The sequence below is a fragment of the Labeo rohita genome, chromosome 19, assembly GCF_022985175.1.
Source record: "Labeo rohita strain BAU-BD-2019 chromosome 19, IGBB_LRoh.1.0, whole genome shotgun sequence".
Lineage (NCBI taxonomy): Eukaryota > Metazoa > Chordata > Actinopteri > Cypriniformes > Cyprinidae > Labeo > Labeo rohita.
The window spans coordinates 7,755,020-7,778,166 of NC_066887.1; the positions used below are offsets into that span (position 1 = coordinate 7,755,020).

Here is a 23,147-nt window from a genome sequence, read left to right on the forward strand (position 1 = left end):
TCCAGGGTCACATATTACTTTAATGTATTATCCTAATTATAAGCACACTGGTTTGTAGTGCAAACAGTTTTACCGTTTACTGCACGTTTACTTCTCTTATTTCCCCATAGCGGCTAAAGAACCGGAAGTCTCACCTATAGGCTTTCTTTCACATTAAAAAAGGTGGATAAACAGAGTTTTTTGCCATTCGTAGAGTGTTTGCTATCTGGCGAGTAGAATCTAGTATTCATGTAATATTATGTTAATATAATCAAGTACTGAGGTCATCGAATTACACTGCATTTATATTTGACATTTAATATTCAGGAGTCTGACTTATACATGCTTTTTCAATATTTTCAACTACAAACATTAAAATGCATCATGAAACTGTTATAAAATGTGGAGGAAATAAACGAAATTATGAAAGACATGGATTGTATAACAAGAAAAAAAAATAGCCTAAAAACTTTCATTTTTATTTAGCACACTCTTAATGACACTGACGGTGAAATGAAGTCAAGCCACAGATCTTCCATTAAAACAAAAGATTTTTATTTAACTTTTTCTCTGTATACTTTTTATTATAATAAGACACTTCTCTGCTTGTACATTGCTCCCTTGAACTTAAAAATGGCAACAATTGTGTGTGGGAATGTAAGTTGGGGCGGACAAACTGAGATGCATACCAATATACATACATGTGTGTATATCAAGGTTCCAATAATAAGCCATAGATGCTAGGACAGCAGTAACAACTTCAGGTACCTTGGTATAGTTAGAAGTATAATACAATCTCTGAGTATTTCAAGGAATACACATTTCTATTCATTTTTACTCAATATTGGTACATATAATGTGACCACATCAATGGTTTCAGTTTAAGAGGGATGATAAACAGCACTGGAAGCCGATGGGAGAACGGCTTCCAACGAATAGACGGACCAAGCTGTATCTGAGGACGAAACCATGCTTGGTAAAAACGTCTGCAAGAAAAGTAAAATAAACCCATTTTAGTTCTTTTCCTTAGTAGGTAGGAAAAAAATATATATAGCGATTTAACATTTTTTTCCACTGCACTTCATTTGGATTAACATATACACACACTTGAATGTATATAATGAAATATCCTAGGTAAAATAAACATCCTAATAGTGTCAGAAAAGGTGGGCAATTGGGACTCGTGTTCGCCTTTCAATAAAGCGTCCTATCCTCAAAAGAACACGTTACATGTAGAGATCAGATATAAATTCACACATACTTTTTAAATGCCCTACTCACACATACATTTCATTTGAAAGCCCTACTTATTATTTCAAAGCTATTCATTAGACCAAGGCATTCCCAGAAAACAAACAAACCCCAACTTACACCATTAGGATACAGATGCTGGTCAAAATGAGGAGGGAACAATGCTTTGATCCGTTTCGTTTTAGACGCCAAGCATGTGTGGTTTCTTGTTAACCTGGGCTCAGGCTCCCTGGATGGGCAGGTTTTGTTTGACATCAGGCATATTGCACATTGAACCAATGTCTCATTTTTTTAACACTACTCAAAAAGGGCCACGGACTCCTTGGCATTGACTTGTGTCTCAATGAGATGACTGGTAAATTGAAGATCAGTCCAAAGGTTGTGAGCAGCCGCTCATAGTTCTGAGACATGTTTTGGGAGAGTGGGGACTTTGGAAATACACACTGGAGGAAGAGCTTGTGTAGGTCTCATTGAAAAAAAAAAAAAAAAAAAAAAAAAAAAAAAAAAAAAAAAAAAAAAAAGGGAATTTACAACGCAGAGGGTAGTCAAAGAGTGATTCTCTACACTCACTAGAACTGTAGCACAATACTCGTCATGTTCAATAACCTGGAACTGCAGTATGACACCTATAAGATGCCCAATATACAGCTATTCATTTGGAGGAGAAAGAAAAAAAAACAATGAACGATCTTTATTCTAAAGGAGAGTTTTGGAGTTTACTGGCTTAACGTAAGTGCAAGACAAAAGAAAATCTTTAACGGATGTTCTCAAAAAAAATCTAATGAGGATCTGACACTAAAGCTAAGAGTCATGTGATTTGCTCACAACAGAAACAACCTTAACACGATGTGATCCACAAAGAGGAACTTTTAAAGGACCTTCACTTAAGATCACCGTCTAATAATATAAACACGTATAATGTGCACTATTAGACTACATTTCCATGCGGAGGCCAAAACAGCTAATAAAACTATTTGAAAATCCAAAGCAATGAGCAGAGAGGACCTATAACTTAACATGAGGAAAAATACTCCACATAGTTCTGAAAGTGGGCATTACAGTGAACTCAAATAACTTCTGAGCATTGGTGTGATACTTGGTGGGCATAGTAGTATGTGAGTTTGAACCAAAAATGAAGAGGGTTTTATTTAAAAATGCGTTTTAATGACCTGCTTTGCAGGAGAAAAAAAGATATCCTCAACTTTAAGAGGTTGAAATGGAAAATTAATAACACAAGAAAGGGGGGAAAACAAATCTATGATACATTTGTTCTCATTAAAAGAGCAACTTCCAAAATCCAACGTGTGATGTGAATACACAAGTACATAATACCAACCAAGCCACAGTTCTTCACGTAACGTGCCCAGCATACACAAACTAAGCACATCTTTCTTAGGTTGATGTCATTTTGTGCTTAAGCGAATATAAATGGGCCATGTGGTCGAATGCATTTTCAGTCAGGAAATATTTCCATTAAAATGGGATGTAGTATGTAAAATCTCAAGTAGAGTTTAGGATTTGTGGAAGGACATTAAGTGTGAATTTCCAATTAAGGGACAAAATGCTATAAACCAAAAGAATTAGAACGTGTTCATGGTCTTGGTAACTAAATTTTTTTGTGATAATAAAGTGTTAACATGTTAAGGGGGAAGAGGTTTTATAGAAAAGACTGGCCAATGATAGAGGGATGCATTTGAAACATTTCCAAATTAAAAAAAAAAAAAAAAAAAAAAAAAAAAAAAAACCAAAGCATCACTTCCTGTTCTTGGGAGAGGGCCAGTTGCCACGCCTCTCACCACGATTGCCCCCGCCATTGCCAGCTCCACCTACCGGCCCACCACCAGCACCGGGCGGACCCCTGGGGCCTCTTCCGCCACCACCCCCACCACCACCACCACCGGCATTAACCCTTCTGTTCTGCCTTTCCATTCCAGGGCGCTGACTGGAGAAGCTTCTCTTGCTGGTGGCCAATTCTTTAGCGGTCATCTCCCTCTCGCCACCACCGCCGCCTCCACCACCTCTTCCCGACGGATGGTGGTGGTGGTGGTGATGGTGGTGGGAGGAATAGGGTTTACCGCCTCCTCCAGCCTCTCGTTCTCGAAACTCGGTGAAGTCGCTGCTTTCGGAGGCTGTTTCCCATTCCTCGTTGGCCTGATCAGAGTTCTGGTTAGAGACATCTGGAGATTTGGCGCCACCAGCTGGGTTATGGTTGTGATGGTGTTGAGGGTGCGACTGGGAGTTGCTCTGGTAGTGATGGTGGTGGTGGCTATTGAAATTTTGGTTTCCACCCCCAAGGTTGCTGCTGTTATTATTACTGTTTGAAGTTGCGGACACGCTGTGGTTTGCATTTGCAGCTGCTGTGGTGGGAGTGCTATTGGTTTCTTGCAACGGTGAAGCAGGCTGCTGCTGTTGTCCACCTACAACTTCAATAATTCCACTGCTTCCGTTTATACGGGCTGCATTCTCTCGTTCTTGCTTAAGTCTGCGGAATCTGGGAGGCTTGTCCTGCTGATGCTGGGATCGTCCATGGCGTCTGCGACGAGGGGGGCGCTCAAATCCCCTGTTAGGGAAACTTCGTCCGTCGGGGGCAGACAGAGGAAGAGTCTGGTTAGGAGTGCCAGTGGAATTTGACGGAGCATTACTTGAGGACAGCGGGGCTCCAGCGCTTCCATTCTCAGTGGACCCCTGTTGGACAGCAGTAGGCACAGAGGGATTGGGTGCGGAGGGATTTGCACTTTGACTCTGAGACTGATTCTGCTCTGCAGCTTTCTTCTTGTCACCATTGCCTCCACGGCTTGAATCTTTAGGAGGGGATGGCTGTGAGGACGTCTGTTGCTTTCGCACAGTTGCAGACTTTGCAGACCAGCCATGAGAAGCAATGCCAGGCCCAGACCTATGTCCACCAGACACTCCTCCGCTGCCTCCGCTTCTATGGAGTCCTCCTCCAGCACCACCACCACCTCTGCCACGTCTAGATGGCACTCCCCTTGGTGTGAATACTCTTGTCTGGGAGTTTCGGATTGGAGCTGAAGATGACGAAGGGCCTGTTGTAGGGTTCTCTCCTACGGTGCCAGTCTTGGTATTCGGCTTGCGGTCTTCCTTGTCAGAGTGAGCAAGGTCGCTACCAGCACTCTCGCTCCCAGTTTCAGATCCCCGTTGCCTCCTCCTCTTTGGCACCTCTTCATATTCAGAGCCTTCGCTTCGAGTCTCGCTTCGGTTCCTAGCGCGTCCTGGATTTGGCTGAGAGCCCCCATGTCCATGTCTACCGCTGCCAGACGATGCCTCGCGCTTGTATTCTTGATTAGAAGGTCCATGGTGGTAGCCACTGTTGGCAGCGGATCTATAATCCCTGCTGCTTCTTCCACCTGCTTTTCCACGGCTGCCACCACCTGCACTGCCAGTGTAAGTGCCTCTGTAGCCTCGGCCTCGGCCGTAGAACTCTCCTCGGCCACGGTTGGATCGGCTACCTCTAGATGAAGATGCATGGTATGTTGTGCTTCCTCGTTCAGCAGAATGTTCTCTTTCCCTCCTGGACTGTGGAGCTGAAGAGCCAGAATTCTGGATGGAGCTTTCTCCATTTTTGGATCCTTTACCTGTACCCCCAGTGTTGCCTCGCTCCTTTCCACCAGTTCTGGGTTTATTTGATGAGGCTGCATCATCTTTCCCACCGAGTGCTGAGGAGGCTTGAGCACCGGAGGCCTGTTCTTGTTTGGTTGCGGTCTGGCTAGTATCTTGTTCTTTATCTTTACCAGAGCCTCCAGTGGTCTTTTCTCCTCCTCCTTCACCACCCTCTCTTTTCATCTCTTTAAGTACGGGTCTCTTAATAGGACCTGCCCGCTTGCCTGTGGTGCCATCTGACTGAGTAAAGGATTTGCTCTCAGCCCCCTGATTTGCGGTTTCTTCAGTATTTCCACTCATTCCAGAGCCCGGAGCCTTTCTGTTATGGGTTGAGCCCCCACTATTGCTACCAGGCCTCGGGCCCCAGTGTGTCTCAGTTTTGTGCTCACGACTGCGAGGGTTGGCTTTAGGGTGGTGCTGCTGCACAGAATGCTGTGGGGGCTGATTCTGCACATTTCCCATCTTCTCCTGTTTCCTTCCTGAAGCATGAGCAGGTCCAGTATCATGCTCAGTTGGTGGTGGAACCTGATTATGTAAGGACTGTTTTCCACTACCATCTTCTCTAGCTGAGGAAGATGATGAGGATGAACAGGAAGGGGAAAGGGACAACTGGTGGAGTGGAGGTGAAGGGTCACTCTTTTTTGGCTCCCCCTCTTTTTCTCGCTCTCTGCCATTCTCTTGCTTATGAGGATGAAGAGAGAAATGAGGGGGGTGAGCAGGAGGACCGTGGTGTTGGAGATGCGAATTAGTCTCCAAGGCCGGGTGATCAGAACGGCCATTACGATCATAATGGGGATGAGGAGTCCCCCAGATTTGGCTCTGTTGGCTACCCTCCTGATGGCCAAAACCATGCAGTGTCCCTCCACTGCTGGCCCTTTGCTGCATGTGGGAGCCCATTCTGGATCCATTGTCAGGGTAGTTACTGTAACCTCCTCGCCCACCCATAAAGGGCTGATGATGGGCATGGTGGCTAGCACCCTGGCCCCCAACTTGAATCCCAAGAGGTGGTGGGGTTTGGTTGGATGAGCCAGATGGAGAGCTGGGCGGCTGAATGGGAGCGGTGCCTCCCTCCCGCAAAAGTACTGGAGGAGTGTCACTTCTAGAAGCATTAAAAAAGAAAAATGTGTCATGATTCTGAAACAAATTAAAGAAATCTGGAATAAAGATTTTTAATAGAAACAATATAAAAAAAAATGTGTGAAATAACTTCTTACCTTTGACCTTTGCCAGCCTCCTCTTCCTCGACAGCTTTCTGCCGTAGTGGGGAGCTTAGACCTCGACCCTCAGTACCCCCTGGAAACACATCTGATCCCCAAGCCAGTTTGGGATCTATTGGAGGTGTGCCACGATGTGGATGAGGGGGTGCACCATGCTGCTGCCTATCAAACGGATCTGACCCAGAGCCACCTGAATCAGAACGCTCTCGACTCATCATCCCTGAAACATAAAAGCTCCCATTATTTCTGGACAACAAGACTGACTAATATTCACAGTTGATCTAAGTTATTTACTAACCAGAAGGATGCATGCTGGGAGTGTAGTAGTCCATGGGTGGGGGACGTCCCTGCATTATTCGGGGGTCCATGTAGGGCATCATCATCCAGCGGGGATCAAAGTTCATAGGCAGAGGTGGAGGACGTCCCATTGAGCCAGGAGGGTAAAGGGTTGGCTGTTTGGGCCCAGACTGTGGTGTGGCACCTGGAGACGGGCCCTGCTGATTCTGAGGCTGGGACTGGAGCTGATTTTGGGCAACCTGGTTATGTTGCTGCTGCTGCTGCCACTGCTGCTGCTGTTTGAGAAGTTGTTCCTGTCCACAAACGATACAGATGAATTAACAAACTCCTCTATGAAAATAAGGACTCAGTCACACATGTCTAATCTAAAGATTCTAGTTTGAGGTGATTAAAATAGTTCAAACTGTTTCTGGGATATAATGCATTTAATACATCAACTAACTGTTAGAGTCATGTTTATAATATGCATTGATTGACAGATATGACTTTTTCCATATTTAGAGACAAAACATCCAAGACAAAACAAACCTGTTGTTGCCTCTGAAAACGAGGAGGAAGTGATTTTTGATACTTGGAAAAGCCCTGCCCAGATGGACCACTTCCTTGCCGCCCTGTTCCACCGACATTTTCAACCACCTTCACTGCGTCTTCTCCACCTCTAGTGCGGATATGCACCACAGGTTCCTCCTTGGCATCACCAGGCACTGGGACATCCAGGGTTTGTGGATGCTGGGTGGGTTGAGGCTGCAGAGCCTGCTGAGACTCTGAATGAAGAGGAAATCATACATTCTTACAAAATACATTTAAAATGATTGAAAACAAATACAAACGATAAAGAAATAGATTGCCCATTCAAACAAAAACACTACACATGCTTCATTGTAACTATTTCTGGAAAACTAACCAGTGTTGGAGTCATGGCTGCTGTTGCTGCCAGCCCGCTGTCTGTTATTAATATTCAACCCTAGTGTTGCACCGCTTCCCTGAGCGGATGATAGAGGAGGTTCTTCAGTGTCCACACAGGGTGATGGTGGCTGACTGACATTGGGAGATGAACCAGGTGCAGACAAGGAAGGACTTGGACTGTTGGTCAGAGCATCACTGGGGCTGCTGGGTTTTATAGTCTGTTGCTGCTGCTGTTTTTCATCAAGTCTTTTCAGCTTCTCTGCACATGCAGCACGGCGCTCCTCCTGCATCCTCCGCTCCTCCTCTTCACGCCTCCGACGGGCACGCTCTACTGCAGCAGAGATCTCGGTCGACGACTGCTTCCTCCGTTGCCGCCATGTCTCATCCTCATCCTCACCCTGTTGCTGGGGATGCAGGGTGTTGGAGGGAGGAGGGGTCGGCCCACCAGGCAATGCCCCCGCCTGCTGCTGTGCCTGGGCACCACTGGGCTTCTGGGGGGCTAGGATGGGGCCTGAGACTGGCGACTGGTTTGAAGGCCGGTCCTGTTGACAGAAAGCGGGTTATTAACTAAAGTTCACCAATACGACCACAATCTCCATTATCACCGACATGCTTTTGCTAGTGCTTCATGTCGTATCCGTCCTATTTCTTGGACTCATTCCCCATGTACCTGGCGGTAGTAGGAGTAGGGCCCTTGTCCAAGAAGCGGACCTGGTGGGGGGGAGGGCTGCTCCCTTGGGCCACCTAGTCCAGGTCTACGCCCCTGCATAGGGGTACATGTATCAATCAGCGAGTCATCCAGGAAACACCACAAGCATGTTCCTGTCCTCACAGTGACTGCACATTATTTGGCAAAAGGCCAGTGGTACCGTGGACTTGCACCTGGATAGGGAGATGAGATTCATACCTGATAAGATCCTGCATTTGCTTGAGTGCTCCAGCTGCTTCCACCCTCCTCGGCCCAGCCTGGCTTGCTGGAGGGGGACGCGGAGCGATCTTCACCAGAGGAAGGAGGGGTGCGGCGTGAATCCCCTCCACTGTCGGATGCCCGGGAACGTGACACAGGTGCAGGTCCATCTTGGGATCTCTGCTGCTCCCTTGACTCCCTGTTATAGAACATAAACGCAAAGCGTTTAAAAATAACTTTAATTACAGGGTGCGTACAGACACTGTAAAATGAAATTCCAGGACTTTCAAGGACTTTTCAAGCAATACTACTTTGATTTTCAAGGATTTCAATCAGAGTCCTCACATATCAAATAATGTCTTCTCTTTCAAATTCTAAAAAAGACAAATAAATAAAAATATACTAATAACAAAATGCCAAAAATAAAGCGAAGCATATGCAAAGTTGTTGTTTTCTACTGTTTAAGAAAAAAACAAATTTTGCGAAATCACCCCGAAATCCTGATCTAAAACAAAGGATTCACCATATGCACTCTGAGGTCACAAACTCAATTAAATGATTTGTGATCCGCACTCCTAAGTTCAGATCTAAAGCAAAGATTTACGAACCTGCTCCGAAGTTCTGTTTTAAATTAAATGATTCGTGATCCATGCTTTGAAGTCCCGATCTGAATATGCGAACCATTTCAGATCAGGACTCGGAGCGTGGATCACAAATCATTTGACTTTGATTGGAATTTTGCAAATCTTTGATTTGAATCATTCAATTCACAAAATGATTCATGAACCCGTTCAAATCTATATCAAAAGATTCATGATATGAGCTCCGAAGTCCCAATCTGAATCAAATGATTCATGTTCCGAAGTTGAAATCTAAAGAAAAAGATTTGGGAACCCGCTCCGAAGTACTGATTTAAATGAAATGAAATGATTCACAATCCATGCTCTGAAGTCCCGATCTGAATATAGATTTAAGAACCAATAGATTCAAGAATCAAGCAAAATGAGCCACAAACCCAATCTAAATCAAATGATTTGCAATGCACCTTTTAAAGTCCCGATATGAAACAATTGATTTGCGACAAGTAATCTGACTGGTTTACTTCGGAGTTTCGAAAAGCTCAGTTTTAACCATCACTACTTGTTTCTTTAAAGTCATTACAAGCGATGTCTAAATCTGAAAATGAATGGCTATGAATTTTAATAGTGAACTGCTTGAAATGAATGATCGAAGATCGAAAATTTGAATCAATCGGAGCAGTTCCAGCATAAATGACTCACTCATTTGATTCAGTTCATCTATTCCTCTTTTCGCATCCTAGCCTCGTTTCCATGACATTGTCAGTACTACTACTGGCTTTGACATTAATTGAAATAAGCGAAAAAGGTATGTTTTTTGAATTGTACGGATTTTGCATAAAAAGATATGTGCTTATTGAAAAAAAATTAAACACTTATTGTATAAATACGGTCTCAATAATTCAAGAACTTTTCCAGTACCTCTTCAGGAATATTGCTATTTTCTAGGGTTTTCCAGGCCTTACATTTCAAAAGGTCAAATTCAAGTACTTCAACGACTTTAAGCACCTTGTATAAACCCTGTAATTAACCATAATTAATTAACCAACAGGAAAACATTTCAGAAATGCTTACCGGGTTCCATTTTTGTTTTCAGTCCGTTCCTCTTCCCCATCATCCTCTCCTTCATCATCGCTGAACTTCAACTTTGCGGAGTAGTCTATTTCCTCCTGTGCTCCTAAAATCAAAGCAACATTTGCCACTGTCAACTATAAAAAAAACAGTCTCTTTATAGGCAAGGTACCCAATTACTCCATTCTAATGTGCCAATGTAACTGAAAGCTTTCATCTTACCAGCCCAGCCCTCATCTCCATCATGGTCCAGCTCATCCAGCTCCTTCAGGTCATCCTGTTTGAGGATGGATGGACGTTTTACCACTTCACCCCGGGGACCTCCAGGGGGCCGCCCTTCTGGCCCTACTCCACCCTGGGACCGAGAAAACCTGGCAAGAAGTCGTCAGAAGGTGGTTAGGAAAGCCAAAAAACTGTGGAAATAAATATTACCTGATGAATGTCTACTCAACTGAACGCATTAAAATATTCTTACCTAGGGGCCTCATTTGGGGGTGGGTACCTGTAAGGTCCCTGTGGACCATAAGGGGGTGGGAAGGGCAGGTATGGTGGATACATCTAAGGAAAAACATCCAGAGAGGTTATGAATGCATTGAACAAACAATCATAATTTTAGACACTACTACAACAGATGGGCCAAAATGAAAATGTTGCAAAACTTACGAAGGGAGGCATGATGCCTCTGTAAGCCTGGAACTGCGGGCCAATGGGTGGCTGGGGGAGGGGAAGTGCGGGGTTGCCGGTTGGGGAAGTTCTAGGCGGCCCATGAGAAGATGCATTCTGCTGTGGGATGTGAGGGGCCCCAGCAGCACCCTCCATCACCATAGCTCCCCCAGCACCGCCCTCCGCAACTGCCTCCCCAGCCAGGGTGGGTGCCAATGCCCGGCCCCCACCATCCCGCCAGCTTGTTACGTCTGGAACAGTAAGCAACAAATTATTTATTGAGAGAATGCTAAGCACACCAAACCAATACGAACCAGAAGCACTAGAAGGTAACAAATATAATGTGAATACCGCAGAAAATAAGAGAAGGGCCATCATGCTTACTTTGGGGGCGGAGGCTTGGTCCTGGCCCATACCACTGATCTGCAGTGGCCTGTTCTTTGCCAACTTTGTCCTGGTCTCCAGCCGCCTGCAGGGTGGGAAATTCCTCGCGAGAGAATGGCGACGGTTGGTTTGATCCCTTTCCACCTGTGAAGAAAGCAAAAGGAACTGAACATCTTTGATCTATAAAGAAGATCCTGGATTACAAACATCTCTTCTCATGTCTAATCATAACACGATGAGAAACAAAGATTAAAGGATAAGTTCACTTCCAGAATAGAAATCTGATAAACTACTCACCCCCGTGTCATCCAAGATGTTCAGGTCTTTCTTTCTTCAGTCAAAAAGAAATTAAAGTTTTTGAATAAAACATTCCAGGATTTTTCTCCATATAGTGGACTTCAATGGAAACCAAGACGAGCATTTGAGAATAAAAAGTATTTAAATTGTATTTTTTGAATGAAAATAACCAAACATTTCACCAAATAAGACCCTTCTTCCTTGGCTGGGATCGTTTACAACCGCATTTGGGATCGTTTGAAGCCGCATTTAAACTGCATTTTGGAAGTTCAAACTTGGGGCACCATATCAGTCTATTATATGGAGAAAAATCCAGAAATGTTTCCCTCGCAATTTCTTTATGGCTGAAGAAAGAAAGACATGAACATCTTGGATGACAAGGGGGTAAGTACATTATCTGTAAATTGTTGTTCTGGAAGTGGACTTCTCCTTTAATACTCAGCGCAAAAACATTCATTTAAAAGGCAGTCAACAAGCATGTAAACAATGCCAGCAAGAATGCAAGCTGTTATGAAAGGCATTGGAGGACATTTTTGTTATTTTGTAAATAAATACTATTTAGCTGTTTTAGTTTATTTGCCCAATAAATGACAAAAACATTTTTAGATTTAAACAATTTTGACAGATTCCTAAAATATTTGTGTGTCCTATTTATTATGACAGGTGGTCTAATAAATTGTTCAGCACTGTATGTTTTCATAGCATTCAGTTGGCATGTTTGTTTGAAGGACATTGGGCAGAATGTGGAATAGTGTTTTTTGTCAATGAAATAAAGTTTTTTTTTTTTAACTGATTAATCAAATAACTGAAAAACATAATCGACCAACTAATCAATTATCAAAAAAATCGTTAGTTGCAGCCTTAACTTCAATCAAAGTTTACCACCCTAATTTAAATACTCACTAGTTTTATGATACACTGCTGATTTTAAAAAAAGTTATATAAATAAACACTAAAAGTTACATAAAGAAATTTCATTTTATATAGGCAACTCTTTTTACTAATTTGAAACTGTAGCCTGGCAATCTCAATTTTTTTGTTTTAAATACTGTATACATAATAAGTTGTCAGCTGCATGCATGTTCTTGACACTGTATCTTACCATCTCCTTGTACTCCATGTGTAACACTGGCCGGAGCCCAGGACCTTGGCCCTGCGGCTAGAGCTTGAGTTGGGGCCTAAGAGACATACAGAATAGTCAAGAACGAAACCACACGCCAGAGTAACAAAAAACTAAATGAATAAATTAATTGATTTAATGTAAATTTAAACAAAACAAACAAAAAAACGAGTTCATTGACTTTAAACGTGCACTCGTTACTTTCTTTTTACAACTACAGCTGTAGGATGCAGGCTTCATTAGCTCAGACTTGTTTCAAAACATGCATAACGTTGGAGATTATTCATGTTTGTGCGATGGCACCTCTTGAGCTGGGGGTGTTCTCGGCACGCTCGGCGCAGACGTCTGTGAGACCACAGGCTGCTGCGACTCCGGCTGCGCTGCTGACAATACATCGGTACTGCAAAACATAAACAACAGACATTAGATGGCAGGCACGGACATGCATCCAATCAGATTGTATTTACAGACAGCAGAGGGTGGAAGGTCGCCAAAGATAATTATGCCTTTGCCTGAGTTTTCTACAGTCCAATCAAAACCAGACTAGATGTGTTTTATCTCTACAAACAAACTGATTTAAGAATCTGGGTGGTCTGTAATGAAAACAATGTGCCATTAGAGCACATTGACAATTAATCTTTGCATTGTTGAGCACTTTTTTTACAGTTTGATGATGTGATGTGATGGAGCTGGTGGGGGTGTTATATTTATTGTGTATTGAATTACACAAAGAATACCATGGATGCAATGTAGCCCCTTCAGAATGGTGAACATGGCTCACCTCTTTGGGTCTGCTTGTTCCTGCTTGCTTGCCCATCCTGTGCCGTCTTTGGGAACGAGCGAGACGTTGGGGTCGTTGCCTTTGTTCTCCGCCTTCAAACTAGGCAAGTTGGCAGGGGGGGGCATGCGCCGTGCAGAGGCAACTTTACCAAGAGACTGTAAGCCATGACGAGGGGCAACTGAAAGTAGAAGAGCGACAGGAGGAGTAAATAAACGAGTGCAGAAACTTAACACCGTCTTGAGGGACACAGCCTGAGACTAAGCAGGAGAGACTGCGGCATGCGCGAGACCAAACTCCTTCATCCATTATGGCTTAGGAATGCTTGGCTGGCCAGTGAAAGGAGCAACACTATCTTATGTGGATTTGTTTCAAGTGGTTGACTCGAAATTGACTTGAGGTCAAAAATCCCACTTTAACACTCTCACGACAGACTTGGCCCATGCAAAATAGGTTGAGCATTGCACAGAGCAAGTCGTTGGCAGTTTCAGAAGCTGAAAAACACATCTGTCCCTACTCTCAATCCCCTATTTGTTTCCTGGAGCCATGCGGCCTGGAGTGCTGGGAAAATTGTGTTTTGGAAAACAGGGACAGCCGCTTAGAGTTGGTAGTGTAGCTACTGAATAAAACATAAGCTGGGAAAACGACGATCACAAGAAGGACTCTGTCTTAGGTCAAACCTCAAAAGTTCAGCGAGCTGTCCTGGACAATGCTGACACAACTGCAAAACGGTTTAAATAACAGTAGAGTGGATCCAGAGTGGAATTTAAGAAACTTAGGATTCAATGAACATGCAGCCGCTTTGTTTCATAAAGGCCAGAGAGATTATGTTCATAGATTCCAGACTGTAAAGCACTGTATTGCTTTAATTTGCAACAGCTGTATTACACAGTTGTGGCATAAACAGATGCGCTCCATCAGCCACCACCTCCTGCTAATACATGAAGTGTTTTGCAGTGGAAAACCAGGGCCCTGGGATGTCAGAGATGCACAAAATACGGAGGGAATCACAGAATCTAGGGCCCTATGACTTCCACAATGCAGAAAACACAGACAGACTCATGGAATCTAGTCTATGGAATCATAAAAATGGAATTTACTGTATAACGTAGAATGACACGGAATTTGCAGAATTTTGGATGAATAAATCAAAACTAGGTCAGTATATATTTATATTTTTATATATATATATATATATATATATATATATATATATATATATATGAGTTCAGATGCAAAACCAGCTAAAAGCCATCTTGGTCAAAAATGAGATACTGATACTGAGTGAATGCTCTCGACACACATTATACGTCCATCAAATACTTTTACTTCAAACTCGCTAAAATAGCAGCCTCAGCCCAACAAGAAGTACCGGTACTTACATAGAAACTTTTAATAAATCGCTGTAATACCGTGTATGTTTCATGATTTCAATTAATTAGACATGCTTTTTGATTATTATTTGATTAATTTAACCATTAAAACCGAATCTCTGAAAAATAAAATAGAAAGGAATGGGAAAATTAATACAAAATAAACTAAAATCCAGAAAAAAAAAAAAAAAAAAAAACAGAATTTGGGACAACATATTTTACAGTATTTTAACATAGAATGTAACTGAATTACCCACATTTTGAATGATACAATTAATCAAATCGAGATATGGACTAGTGTCTGTAAATATTAAAGAATAAAAAGACTACATGTCTCTATGTGAATGAGTGGTGCAGTTTCATCTACTACACACGTGTAAGCATGTGTGACGCGCGTGGTGTTCTCAACATCTGCCGTCTCTATATGAAGACATGAACTTCATCTCCAGAACACTTTTTAGTTTAACTTGAAAAAATTGTGAAAGAGCTGTATTACTATTTAACAGTAGGATGTACTGTTTTTGATTAATTTAATTATTTTTAAAGGAATATCCCAATTTTTCTTCCACGTTTTAACAGTAAACCTCTGCTTTGTTTGCTAAAGATTAATTGTTAAAATGACTACTAAATCTCCATTTAATTACACTTTACAAGAATAAGTAAACTGTTTATGTTTCATGACTCTTTTTGCTAATAAATTTGTTAAAAGTTAAACATAGAATAAAACCTTTAATAAGGTCCTATTATTGTCAATATGTTAACAAATAAAAAGGCACAAAAAGTGATTTCACAGGGCCATAGAAACCAATGATAAAACTCATATACAATCAGCCTGAAACAGTATTTGCAATGTATTTCATGTGATGCATTTCTGATTTGAACAAAATATTCAACAAGTGTGTAAAACGTTGCATTACAAAAGTTACCAGGGTCAATTTTGATGTCATGTTGACCTCAGTTAACCCTAGATCCTCCATACACAAACAGACAGGGACTAATTACTTGAAACATAAGCTTTTAGTCAATGCATACTCACCAACAGGCTTCTGTGCTTCAAGGCTCTTTCCTTTGTAGGTATCAAACAGGTTGAGAGACGCATACTTGGTTTTGCCATCCTTCCCCTTTGCCGTTTGCCCAGAGCGCTCTGACATTGCGCTGTACGCTCATTGAGTATGGTGAGTCCTGAGACTGACACAGAAAGAGAGAAAGAGAAAGAGAGAGTGAAAAGGGAGAACGTGATGCTCGAAGGGTGTTCCCTTTCAAGCGTTCCCATGTTTTCAGGATCAAATCAAATACTGAACTGAAGAGCCAAAAGCAGGCATGAAAGGGGGGGTGTTAAGTATCGGTTATCTTTTACTTTAATGGCCCATACTGGCAAGTACTATAAGACTAAAATCGCTAATGTAATTACTACAGGTGTGTTTTGCTCTATGTAGCCCTTTTCTTGTGTTCTACCACATATCATACGAAAGCTACAAGATTTATCAGCTTTACACGGGTACGAGTATGGACATTCTGAAGACAAGAATCAACGCCTTTAGTTTTCATTTTGCATATTCATTTTTCAGAATATTTCTGAGGAAAAGGAGACTGAACACCATTAAATAAAAATTTCACACCACAAACTGTAAAGATAACTACGGTTATATCACCTGCTGCTTTAAATGCTCAAGCTCTTTACAGCCATCAGCTGGGAAAAAAAGTTGAAAGCAATTCCAATTATATTATCATCTTTCTTAAGGCAGTGGCGTGGACTTGACTTTTCTAATGGAACTGGAATGATTATTATTAAAAGTTTATCATCCCTGGTGTGAACAAGCCTTAACTCTGAAATTAGGTCAAATACTTTACTTCCAATCAACCAAATTCACACTTGAGATGAGCATAATAACACCTGCATAAACCAAACACATTACGTGCAGAAGAAAGACAAACAAGCAAATAAAAGTATGTGATACAATTAATTATAATAAATATCACCAAGGCTCTCATTACATTTAACGTGAATCGCATTCCCTGTAAACACAATTTTGAGGGATAGTCCTGAGAGATCAAAGTTATTCAGTAATCAACATTACCTTAACTCCCCTTCACTTAGCATACTGAAAATAATTCTGTTTTAAATAGATTTTAGAATAATCCTTGCCATTATGCTTTTCTATAAAGCAAAAACATTTTCTTTATGTAGGGCCCTATGATTTCCGCAATGCGGAAAACGCAGACAGAATTGCAGAATCCGGTCATAAAAACAGAATTTACTGAATAGCACAGAATATCACGGAATTTGTCAAAGTTTGAATGAATTTATCAAAAGTAGGTCATTACACTTAAATCAAACAGCAATATGAACTATAATCTGTAAATATTATGCTGCAAAAATACAATTTAAATGTGAGTCCTGCATGTTTAATGAACGGAGCAGACGAGCGGTTTTGTTTACTACACACACTGAAGTGCGTGTGACGCTCCCGGTGATTTCAGCATCTGTCATCTCACTAAATGAAGGGATAAATGCATGAACAACATCTGCTGAGTCACTTAAAGAGCATTTGAAGTTTTGTTTTCAAGTTAAACCGGACTTTATTTTGACGGGTTGCCGTGTCTACCTTTACATTTCTGTGTGTATATGACATGATGCTAGTTTTCCTAAAATGGAACGGTCAAATGCTGAAATCACTGCGAGCGTCACACGCGCTTCAGTGTGTGTTGTAAACAAAACTGCTTGTCTGCTCCATTCATTAAACATGCAGGATTCACATTTAAATTGTATTTTTGCGGTGCAATATTTACAGATAGTAGGCCATAATGCGGTTTGATTTAATTGTAATGACCTACTTTTGATTAATCCATTCAAACTTTGACAAATTCCGTGACATTCCACGTTATTCAGTAAATTCCATTTTTATGACTGTTTTATGAAATCATAGGGCCCTACTACTATTACTACTACTAAAATAAAACAAACTTTATTTTTTATTTTTTAATCACACAACATTTCTTCCATGTTTTAATTTTAATAGTAAATTCCCCTTTGTTTACCAAAAAAAAGCTTAATTTTCAATAATTAAACAATAAATTAATGTTTTATGCCTTCATTTGATAACCAGAACATTTTAAATACACAACACTGAGGGTAAAAAAAAACTTTTATAAGGCTATTTTAAGAATAAATTTGAATAAATTAAGTATGCATACAAATAATAAGACATGCTAAAACACAGAATTTGATAACAATAAAACATATGGTGACAAAAACTAAAACATTTCATAGGGTCCTAAACATGTCATTTGTGTTAAACCTTTAATAAATTGATGTGAAATTGTATAAGTTTCATGACTGTAATTCATTAGATATGCTCTTTGATGAATAAAATTTAATTTAACCATAAAAAAGGAGTTGAGAAAAATTTTTAAAAATTAAAACATTAAAAAAAATTGGAAAAAAATAAAACCAAATTTGGGAAAAACTAAAACTGATTTCATAGGGCCCTATTTATGTTATGACTTCTCCACAAAGGCCAAACACAGTAATTATTACAACACTGACCAAACTGATTTAAGACTGAAAATGATTCAATTAAAACAGTTAGAAAACTGATATCAAATCAATTATTAGTATGAAATCAAGACATTTGCTGCATTCTGTATATCACTGTACAGCCTACAAGTCAAAACTACTGATCAACCAACTCAAACCAGCTAAATACTGGGGTGTCCCATATTATCAATTCAACAGATCTCACAGCACATGAGCCATGTTTATGCCAGACCAGACAGAAATTTGCACAAACCCAGCATATATGCACCGAGGTAATTCTAACAGTACCCAAAACCACTGTGTGTCTTTCTGTACAGTAAGCCATTAGACAAACGCTCACTGATTCATAAAGTCAGACTTAATGAACGAAAACCATTAATGACTTTAGCACATATTTTTTAAAGGCCGGGAAAAGGCAATTGTGACTGGTGTTACCATGGTGATGCATTATAAATGTTGTTCCTCTGTTTCTGCCTTGCGAGGGGTTGCATCCATAGCAACACCAGGGCTGTCATACTGCTAGCCAGTAACGGCCACTCAACTCGAATACGTTCATAAAATCTCTGATTTTAAAATTAAACAGAAGCCATGAACAGCTAACACGTTTAAATCTAAAAGATGCATTTCTTCACCATGCTACGATATATTCATTACAACAGTCTTGTGTCAAACACTGAACGACATTTGCAAAACCACATGAGTAGCCTGAAGTATGACAAAAAACAAAATTGCCTACATCTTGCCATCTGTATCGCCATTAATTATCACAAAGGTACAATCCGTTACCCTTACATATTAAAAAACAGTGATGAAGTCATAGTTTAAAAGATGTTTTTTATTTACAAATACACTACCAGTCAGAAGTTTTTGAACAGTAAGATTTTTAATGTTTTTAAAGAAGTCTTTTCTGCTCACCAAGCCTGCATTTATTTGATCCAAAGCACAGCAAAAAAAGTACAATTTTGAAATATTTCACTATTTAAAATAACTGTTTTCTATTTGAATTTTTCAAAATATAACTTATTCTTGTGATTTCAAAGATGAATACTTAAGATACTGACTCCAAGATTTGAATGGTATAGCGTATAATGTTACAAAAGCTTTATATTTCAGATAAACACTGATCTTTGGATCTTTCTATTTCATCATAAAATCCTAAATACTCAATTTTATACAAAAAATGACCAAAATAGTAATAAAAAACATTTCTTGAACAGCAAATCAGCATATTAGAATGATTTCTTAAAGATCATGTGACACTGAAGACTGGAGTAATGATGCTGAAAATTCAATTTTGATCACAGGAATAAATTACATTTTAAAATATATTAAAATAGAAAGCAGTTATTTTAAATTGGAAAAAATATTTCACAATTTTACTGCTTTTGCTGTATTTTGGAACAAATAAATCCAGGCTTGGGGAGCAGAAAAGACTTCATAAAAAACATTAAGAATCTCACTGTTTAAAAACTTTTGACTGGTAATGTAGTTTTCACAGAGCTTATCTATGTGGACATAAAACGGTTAATAGTAAGTTTGCTTATTTTAAAAAATTGTAATTATTTAAAAGAATTTTTAATAATTAAAAAAATAATTTAAAAATGTAAAAGATCTGCTGTCATATTACACAATATACTGTTAAATGTAGGGATATTTAAAGTAAAAATGAAGTCTTCTCACACTCTACAGTGAAAACCTGTAAACTAACATGCCTACAAACTCCTTGTGACACTTTACGTTAAATCAGTTACTGAAATGTACAGTTTTTACAGTAAGTTTACACGACACCGTTTCCAACTAAAAAAACGAAAACTTATGGTTTTTGGCCGTACATTTACACAACAAAGACGTTCTGGGAGCCTGAAAATGCACACTTTTGAAAACAGGCTTCAAAGAGCAACTTTATGAAAAGGATACAGTTACCCATAAAAACATTATTTTGTGAAAACAGTGCCATTGTGCATGTGTGTGTTCAGTCTACAGGCTGTTTCCCTTTATAAGTTACGACCAATAAAAATATCTATGTACTTGTTTCAATTAAAGTTGTGGGAACTTCATATATAAAAGTTCTAGCAATCACAACTGACATTTTTTACTGATAAAATGTCAGATAACATACATTAATAACCCTCTACAAAAAAGTTACAATGACAACCATATAACAGCTATATTTGGAATAGCCACTATTTTCAATATCATGATAAAATATTGGCATAAATTATGATCTTACAGTACTAACTCATTTAATTTTCTCACTCTCAGATGTTATCATAAATTATTCTTAAAATGTTTCTGTAACGCTATATGTGACCCTGGACCACAAACCCAGTCATAAGCAGCGCGGGTATATTTGTAGCAATAGTCAACAATACATTGTAAGGGTCAAAATTACCAGGTTTTTTAGGCCAAAAATCATTAGGATATTAAGTAAAGATCATGTTCCATGAAGACATTATCCATAAACATGTCAAAATGTAATTTTGATTAGTAATATGCATTGCTAAGAATGGGGCGACTTTCTCAATATTTTGACTTTTTGCACCCTTAAATTCCAGATTTTTAAATGGTTGTATCTCAGCCAAATATTGTCCTATTATTGCAAACCATACATTAATAGGAAACTTATTTATTGAGCTTTCAAATGATGTATAAATATCAATTTTTAAGAAACTGAACCCTTATGACTCTACAACATTCTACAATAAAAACAACTGTACTAAGTGTTCATTTAGCTGTAATTTTCCAAAGGACAAGTAGAACAGCATCTAAAGGCTGTTAAAAACAAAACTGCACCACATGAATACTAAAAGCGCCCAGTCCGTTAGTGGAGAGCACAGTAGTGAACCGTCCTGCTTCTCTATTTATCACATTAACGCTATCGCACATCACTGTCATTGATTGGGGCAGATGCAGATTAGGAATAGCAGCGATGGCCAGTTGGCAAAGCCGGTAAAATAATCTCTACGCAACATGAAGCAGCGCTGGCGAACAGGAGCTGCGTAGAGATTATTTTACACGCTTTGCCAACTGGTCGTGAAGACACGGAGTAGCTTTACACAAAAACGCTTAGATAATTCATCTAAGCGTACGAAAAGCACGGTATCTGATATAAAAACCGGCTGGCTGATATATTATAAGCCGGGTGAATTGTCTGTTTTGACTGGTTAACTCGCTTCTTGTAGCCGCGGCCTCCATGTTTCGTGCTGGGAGGAGGGGGCAGACCTGTATGTTTCATAATATACATAACTTCAAAATTACGTATCCCTTCAAACAGCTGAATTAGTCTAGCCATAGACCAGATAAGCCAGAGTAGGCGACAAATATAACACTGGACCTAAATTGTCCGTATAATTGATGCTGCGGGTTTGACCAAAGGATTTGATGGCGAGAACAAAACAAAATGGCGGCGGTGAAGTGAGGCCAGAGCTACAAGCATATTAGCATTGGGATTTGTGACGATTTAACAACACGGGCTTCGTCTGGAATGCGAGTTCAAGGATTTTAAAGTGCGATTTTATCTATGTTTAAGCAAACAAGTCAAGCGGAACCTTGATTTGAAGCAAAACAAGGCACTTGTCTGACATGCAGTCTCAGTTAAAGCACGTCTTATGTATTTCTTCAATCTGTGCGTACTACTTCAGCGCTACACGAACATAAAACCTGCTAAAATGGCTAGCGGTCTAAACGAAAACCTCACAGGCTCGTATTAAAAAACAATATGGTACATCTCAAGCGAGATGTGTGTCACACACACAAGCTATGCTGATAGCATGCTAACGTTAGCCGACACCGACCGATAAAAAGCAGGACAGCTGGACCCCAACACTACGATCACAAACAGCTCTATAATGAAAGCGCTTTCGTGCACTCGAATGGTCATTAGACACAGCTACTAACCTGGTCTTGTCCCGACTTGTCTCGAGGTTGTATCGTTGAGTTATTAGCAATAATCGTGTACTAGCTACCGTTAGCACAAGCTCTTACAAAAGCTCAAAACAGGATTATGTGTTGAAGAGATCTGATGCGGATTGCTGAGGACGGATGTGTGCAGTGAGGCTTACTTGTACTCCTTTTTCTTTTTTCCACAAAACAAATGAAAAAGGAAAAATAAAATAATATTGCGGGGGGTCGATCCGTCACTATTAGAGCCGTCAACGGCTTCTGAGGATGGTAGCGCAGAGAGGGGCGGATGCAAGCGTAGGGGGCGGGGTTAAATTAACATAATAAGTTCCGAGCAGCTCTCTTGACCAATCAGATCAGGTATGTTAAAATACAAATTACATATTTAAAGCAGGCCTCTCGCTCGGTGATAGAAGTCCACTGTGAATGGCCACGCTTCTTACCACGAACAGGTGTAACTTGATAAAACCTTCTCAGTCAGCATCATTATTTTAATTAAAAATGATTCACTTTGTTTTACACTGTAAACAAAACCTGATTGTGTCAGCGATTAGGTAGAAATGTTTTTGAACGTGTACCATGGTATTACCACGGTATTTGTATATGTATAATGGAGTTTAGGGCTGTCAAACAACTAATCGCGATTAATCGCATACAAAATAAAAGTTTGAGTTTGCCTAATATATGTGTGTGTAATTATTATGTATATATAAATACAAACACATTCATGTATATATTTAAGAAATATTTACAATTATATGTAGTTATTATAATTTTTAAATAATTGATATTATATATAAATAAAAATATTTTGTACATAAATAACATATTTCTTTTAAATATATACATTAATTTGTGTATATTTATAAATACATAATAATTACACACAATGCACACACATATTAGGCAAACTCAAACTTTTATTTTGTATGCGATTAATCGCGATTAGTTGTTTGACAGCCCTAATGGAGTTTCATGTAAATGCTATTGTTTATGACTATGGTAACCGTAGGTAGGTCTTCCATGGTATATATTGAAATATTATAGTACCACAGTACTTTTATTCAGTTTAAAACTATGTTAGAGATCATCACCAGGAAACTTTATGCTATAGGAAGAGAGTGGGGGTAAGATGAGCCATTTTTTTTACTTATGTGCTCCTCAAGATAAGGGAAAATGAGGCAGAAGTACAATGATATTGTCATTTCCACAAAGGGTTTTAAAAAATACGGCTTATAAAAAAGTTTTCCTGTGGCTCAGTTTGCCCCAG

General features: G+C 39.9%; 1 protein-coding gene across 4 annotated transcripts; it reads right to left on the minus strand.

The window, feature by feature from the left end:
- Positions 1–512: 512 nt before the first annotated feature.
- Positions 513–22,158, minus strand: prrc2a (proline-rich coiled-coil 2A). 4 transcript variants are annotated; one of them, XR_007829822.1, is made up of 18 exons: positions 21,875–22,152; positions 15,476–15,627; positions 13,070–13,247; positions 12,592–12,688; positions 12,271–12,346; positions 10,872–11,015; positions 10,488–10,738; positions 10,300–10,382; positions 10,047–10,195; positions 9,828–9,930; positions 8,176–8,374; positions 7,939–8,031; positions 7,267–7,810; positions 6,891–7,126; positions 6,364–6,655; positions 6,063–6,285; positions 1,351–5,947; positions 513–965 (listed from the first exon to the last, which is right to left on the minus strand). XR_007829822.1 is itself a non-coding variant. In XM_051136833.1 (17 exons), exons 2-17 carry the CDS (start codon positions 15,588–15,590, stop codon positions 2,983–2,985), a joined length of 5,748 nt encoding a protein of 1,915 aa, XP_050992790.1. In that variant the 5' UTR covers positions 15,591–15,627; positions 22,039–22,158; the 3' UTR covers positions 513–2,982. The 4 variants fall into 4 exon arrangements, 3 of the variants coding, with proteins under 3 accessions (XP_050992790.1, XP_050992789.1, XP_050992791.1); XM_051136833.1 differs by having other exon boundaries at positions 513–5,947; positions 22,039–22,158; XM_051136832.1 differs by having other exon boundaries at positions 513–5,947.
- Between the last annotated feature and the right edge of the window lie 989 nt (positions 22,159–23,147).

Coding starts and splice junctions, on each gene's coding strand:
- prrc2a (XM_051136833.1), bottom strand. CDS start 15,590: ATGTCAGAGCGCTCTGGGCAAACGGCAAAGGGGAAGGATGGCAAAACC. Junction 10,383..10,487: donor GAGGCATCATGCCTCCCTTC/GTAAGTTTTGCA, acceptor GTTTTTCCTTAG/ATGTATCCACCATACCTGCC. Junction 10,196..10,299: donor CCCCCAAATGAGGCCCCTAG/GTAAGAATATTT, acceptor ACTTCTTGCCAG/GTTTTCTCGGTCCCAGGGTG.